A 6,572-nucleotide genomic window follows, 5' to 3' on the forward strand; every position below is an offset into this window, starting at 1 on the left:
CCTTGAAAGTTCTATGTTTCAAATTGAGTTTGTTCTCGTTTGTGAAGGGAAAATTGCAATAAATGTTTTTCGTGTAGCATTTAATGCAAGATTGTTAGTGAAAAAAAATTTAGTACACATAAGCCTAAGTTAGATATCTTTTATCTAATTTTTAATAAAAGCTTAGAACCACAATCGATGGATGGTCTATGTAAAGGTAACACATAGGCTTTTTAAAGAAGTTCTTAATGAATGGTTGCTTCAACACATGCTTCAGGATATCTTTAGTAGTGATGCTTTTGTGAGATCTTATTGATAATGAGACAAAATAACATTTTTTCAAAATATCATTTATAAATTTAGAGTTGTATTATGCAATGTCAAACAATAAATTAATAAAATCAAAATTTTTATATCAAAATTATAGTTTTTGTAATATACTAAAACTGAAATATATCAATACTAAATATTAAACTTATTATTTATCCTTTAATTTATAGATATTTATTTGTATATACTTTTGTCCAAATTAATATTTATGATGTAGGGAGAATAAATATCAAATGTAGATGGTGGGTTGAAGATTTCATGGTAAGTACCTTTGCTACAAGTTTACAACCGTTTTCGAACATTAATAAATTCGCATTAAACTTCTTCCACAGCTGGTGTGCCAGGACATTTTCAAAGCTATTCCCTCTTAAAACATGGGACCAGAGATATGACTTTACTTAGGTTTAAAAATAATTAAGAATGTAAAGAACATAAAAAATAGCCAAAGAATTATCTTCAAATGGCAAAATATATTTATTTTCTTATTTGTTTTCTTTAGATGAAAAAAAAAACAAAAAACAAAACCATGATGGTACTCTCTAACAAGAGGTGATTAAACCATCATCAACATTATCCTATTAGAACAATTAATGGAAGGCTTTGCATTTAAAAAATAAATCAAACAGAATTCATACACCATTTCCAGACATAAACATAAACATAAAAAGTAAAAAAAAAAAATTAAATTAAATAAAAATTCAACATTTTGGGTTCAAAATTCACGTATCCACAATACACCGATACCTTAGAACTCTACCATGGTATACATTAAAAGATCTTTATAAATAATATTTGGTCAATATTTATGAATATTAATAAACATTCCACTACCAATATTTGCCAAGATTTTTGGCATATGTATTTAACCTTAACGATGATGAGTGTGGTTACGATTTAAAAGTTTGCTGGGAAAATAATTTATGATCATGTATAAGACTTGAGCATGGCTCCACAGAAAGTGCACATGATAGCCTTCCAAGATTTGCAGTAGAAAGGAACAAAGCAAAATCTGGTTTGTGTAATCATGTCTGCTACACTGGCACCTCCGCCGCACCGCGAGCAGGACCCGGCCACCGGCTTGCTCCGCTTCACTTTCTTTGTCTGATCCACCAGAAAACAAAAGCAAACCATGCTTGGTTCTTGTCCAACGTTGTTGTCGTGTTGCAACTGATCTTTGGGGTATTTTCTAAACCCTCTAGCTCTTACGTTGTTTGGTTGCTCTAATGAATTAATGGTGTCTTGGTTTTTCTGATTTGGGGAATTGGGTGCTTTGATGGTTTTATAGAGGGAACAGCGAACTGATAAAGTACGGTTCGTTAAAAGGTCAACTGTATGGGCCGTCAGATGTGTGAGGCGTGTCATGTGGAATTGAATGGGTTGGACAGGTGTTGGGATCAGAATGGGTGTGCCAATGATTGTGATCATGTACTTGGCGCGGGAGACCTACTCGTTTCGTTTCAAGAAGGTTGATCAATACCACGTGGACGGTTATGATCAGATCATGGTCACAGAAAGAAGTGTGGACAGTTTCAGCAAAGGATGAGACTTAACGCGGAAAATATTCCACTGAACTGTTGTACTTCCATATAGGGTTGGCAAGGGGAGGCTCCGTGTTTCATTATCCTTATTTTTAATTTTAAAATAAAATTAAAAATTCAGTTTTATGTTTAATATGTATAAAATTTGTGTCATATTTTTTCTTTTATTTCTATCGAGGATATATTCATATTCATATTTTTATTTGGCTTATTATTATATTGAATATTAATTACGTATTGTTTGTAAAATAAAACTAAAAATTAAATAAAGTTTATATTATCAATAATTCAATATAAAAATACACGTCTTCTTAATGTAAAATATTAAAAAGAAATTATAATTACAAAAATATAAAATAAGTTTATCAAATAATAAGTGAATAAATATTGTAAAACCCTCTTTTTATTTCTACCCTTGTAACACCCCATTTAATTAATAATGCTAATTAAAGGAATGTCACACGGAATAGTATTAGAAACAAAGTCTTGGAGTGTAGACACTACTTATCACGATTATCCAAGAGAAAACCCGAATAAGAAAATGGCACACTACGATGCCATAACAAAGTATAAAATATAAATCAACAACATTTAGAATTTTAAGCCTAAAGGCCAGCAGTACACGGGCTATAGCCCTAAAGGAAAGTCCAAGTAAACTTAAATCCAGTCCAAGCAGACTATGCAGCGGAACCTCCATCACCCTGACGATTACGGGGAGTTCTCACCTCTGCTCACATCAACAAGTTGATGATCATTGCAAAAGAAAAGACCACACCACAGAACATACAACAAATAACAGAAGGGTAAGCTAGAGCCAAAATTAGTTTTATCATGCAATCAAATATACTTTCATAGTCCTATATACATACATCATCCAAGCATGCTATGACCTTCCAATCAATACACTAAGACTCGACTTGACTCATCCGGATACATATAATCTGATCGGATTCAGCGGATGCTTGCACTTGTGGTGGATACCTCTGCTCACCCCCGAGCTATGTGTTACAAGTGTTACAATGAATCAATCCCTCACACACAAGGTTAGCCCTTAGTGAGTTTCAGGCCTCCTGCTACTCTCACCACAAGAGTCAGTCCGCTCTAAGTGAGATTAATTGACTCTTTAGAGTGTCAGGATGCAACCTTACCTTGAATCCTTATCAAATTATATAGATGGGGCACCACCATGAACTCCCACTAACAGGGGTCATGAAATTACGTCCCGATCACTGAAGCACTACCATGAGGTCTCACCTAAAGGCTCATGGAATTACGCACTGACACAGACCAAACATACTCAATCAATAAAGTAATATTTATCATGCACATAACTCTCATGCCAACCTTTATAACCAAATCCTCATTCATATTCCATGTTGAATCCATTCCAACTCATCCTTCACAATCCATGAATATAAAATTTCACCTCATACCAATACCATGCTATTTTGATACCAACCATTTCATTGAAATCACATGCCAAGATTTATCCAAGCTCATCATTCACAGCTCGTACACCCTCTTACTCATGCATATTCACTCATATCATGCCTTAACATAGCAATCCAACTTAACATCACATTATGCAAACGATTTAGGGATTTTAGAAATAAACTACAGCTTGTGTAAAGCTCAGAAAATTTATGTATTTATATTCAAATTAAATATGATTGAATCAAGAACCAAATGAAACAAGAACCAACTTAATTGAATAACTATAAAGAAAGTTGTAAACTAAACAAGCAACAAAGGTCAATGTTGTCAACAACTAAACTACAGTGATCTTATGATAAAAACGACTCTCACTACAGAGCTCCGATTCAAGATCGTACCGGTCAAAGTCAAAAACTATGTGTTAAGGATCAACTGTTCAAATATCAGCTCGATCCAGCGGTTAACGAAGTGGTAAATTTTATTTTATGAAAAGAGTGTAGTGTTGTCAATAACCAAACTACAGTGACCTTGCGATAAAAACCGCTCTCACTACAGAGCTCCGATTAAAGATCCGACGGGTCAAAGTCAAGAATTTTGTGTTAAGGATCAGCTGTTAAAATTTCAGCTCGATCCAAAGGTTAACGCAGTAGGAATCTTCATTTTACGAAAAGTGTGCAATGTAGAAAAAGAGTAGCGCCACATCAATCAAACATACTCGCACACCATACATCTTTATTCGACCAACAACCTCATTCAAGCATCGCAGCCATACAAACACACCAAAAATTGGCAAAATAACTTTAAATACATAAACCCTAGCTTCCCTTACCTGGAAAAAGCTAGCAGAATATCCCGACACCCAAGCAAGTGAGTACTACCGACCACGGAGCAGATTTACGATCTGTAAAACAGTGGAATAGATTCAAAATGGGTTACCATGGTGAACCCTAGTTAGAATCATGATGACAGAGCTGGGAATGAAAAAGGTACGGTGGAGAATCAACTTACATGGATTGAAGAATGGGGTTGAGTTAACGCAAAGAAGGGTAAGATCCAAACCCTAGCAAAGCTTCTGTGGAGAGAAAAGGGAAGAGTGAGAGCACTGGTTTTGGCAAGTGAGTGCAGAATGAGGGGCCTTGGCTGCTTTATGGGCCTTGTCACCTTATGGGCTAGCCCTTAGGCCCATTAGATTAGAGGCATCCCTTTAAAATTATGGCAGAAAAATAAAGAGGGTTTTACATTCTCCCCAACAATAAAAATTTTCGTCCTCGAAAATTCACCGATGGGATAGGAAGAAAACTACGTTTTCCTCATGCCCTCCGACAACCACCGCCTAGACATGACAGGTTTGATGACTCCAACACCTATAGCCACTGGAAACTTTTCCTTTGTGCTATGCGATATGTGTTCAACAATGTATTCTCTCCTAAACCCTTTCCAGGTAAGGAAGCTAGGGTTTCACGTTATTTCTATTTTATACGAATAATGTTTTGTGCAATATGAGAAAAGATTGGGGAAAACATTAGTTTTTGGTATATTTCTGAGTTAGGGGTTCAAATGTTCATGAAACTGTGATATTTGACGTTATTTCTCGTATTCGGGATGCGTCCCACAGTTGCTGGGCGACTGCGTGTTTTTCTGATATGCGCAGTTTTAGTAAAATTGACTTTTTTGACTCATTAACATGATTGGTTGATAAATAATGTTTGGATTGTGTGATAACATGTGACTGCATGATAAACTGTTTCTACTCTAGCTTACCCTGTTGCTTGTTTGGTTGTCTTGTATGTGGTTCTTCTCCTTTTGCGATGATCATCAATTTATTGATTGAGCAGATGCGAGAGGCATTCGAGGTCAACAGGGAAATGGCGATTCCGCTGCATAGTTATCCGGGTTGGATCTCGCTGATTTGAGCTTTCTTTTAAGGCTAAGGCCCGTGTGTTGTATTGCCCCTAGGACTTTATTTCGAATACTATCTATCTTTTACTCCTTTTGGGTTATAGGCATTGTAGTGAGCCTTAGTACTTCCTTTTAAGTATCTTGGATAACTGTAAGGAGTGACTTTATACTCTGCAACTTGGCTCTTTATATTATCCGGTGTAAGATTTCATTTAATTATATTATTATTTAAATGGGGTGTTACAAATATCAAATAATCATAGAAAATATAAAAGTGATCAATCATGTTAATTTCAAGAAATTAGGAATTACATTATGTAATATACTATTTGAACAAAATCATAAAAAAGCTTGTGATAAGAGAAATTAAACAACTTGAAGATTTGAGCACACATGGTCATTATACCAACATGATCCATTAAGGCCCAATGCACAGAGATATAAGCAAATTTATCTTACATCAAAGGCATTTAGTAAAGAGGATATAATATCAACTAGTGTACCAAAAGAAGCATTAAAGATTATTAGTAAAGATACCTCGAGCCTCGGGGGCTAGTCTATAAGAGGCTGGGGAGGAGAAAACATTGACCAAAATATCAACATGGGACGAGATGATCTAAGAGGTTCACACTGGCAACATAATTAAAAAACACAACTTAAGATAACTAATAAAGGATTAAGGTGACTAAGTATAGGTAAGGAAACCCTAAGACTACATACCCCTGCAAATCTTAGACCCATATAAAGACAAAAAGTCCATGCAGGTACTATAAGTTGGCAATGTTCACGAGGTGTCTAATCTGATTCCATTATTACAACATTTATTATATGTAATATATTGCTGATTTGAGCATTTAAGTGGCTTTGCAAGCTTCTCGTCCAAAGACTTTTGTGATCAAATCAGGAAGGAGAGTGCACAAAATTACACACACACACACACACACACACACACACATATATATATATATATATATATATATATATATATATATATATATATATATATATATATTGAAGGAGTAGGCACAAGACAATAGACACGTGAAAAACATGGTACATTTAAGCCTTCGTAAGTACAAATATCAAACAAATCAAACCGTTAAGATAAAATAAAAAACAAATAGGTGAAAGAATGTTTTTCAAATGAAACAAAATTGAAGATAAAATAAAATAAAGAACATAATATTTTTTATGTTACTTGTAAAATAAGGACTTGTGTGATGAAACACTTGAAATTGAGAATTACAAATACTCTTGTGAAAAAAAAACATTAAATAAAAATATAAATAATGTATAAATAATTCAATGTGTATCTTGGAAACTATTTGATTTGATTCAATAAAATTGAGGTATGTGTTTTTGCAATACATAATTTGAACAAGAATACTCAAA

General features: G+C 34.2%; 1 protein-coding gene across 1 annotated transcript; it reads right to left on the minus strand.

The window, feature by feature from the left end:
* Positions 1-1,087: 1,087 nt before the first annotated feature.
* Positions 1,088-1,578, minus strand: LOC114170087. Its single transcript, XM_028055569.1, has one exon. It carries the CDS (start codon positions 1,438-1,440, stop codon positions 1,234-1,236), a length of 207 nt encoding a protein of 68 aa, XP_027911370.1. The 5' UTR covers positions 1,441-1,578; the 3' UTR covers positions 1,088-1,233.
* Positions 1,579-6,572: the final 4,994 nt, after the last annotated feature.

The sequence above is a fragment of the Vigna unguiculata genome, chromosome 11 (assembly GCF_004118075.2).
Source record: "Vigna unguiculata cultivar IT97K-499-35 chromosome 11, ASM411807v1, whole genome shotgun sequence".
Classification (NCBI taxonomy): domain Eukaryota; kingdom Viridiplantae; phylum Streptophyta; class Magnoliopsida; order Fabales; family Fabaceae; genus Vigna; species Vigna unguiculata.

Bases quoted from the DNA above. Each gene is read 5' to 3' on its own strand.
- LOC114170087 (XM_028055569.1), bottom strand. From the start codon at position 1,440: ATGGTTTGCTTTTGTTTTCTGGTGGATCAGACAAAGAAAGTGAAGCGG.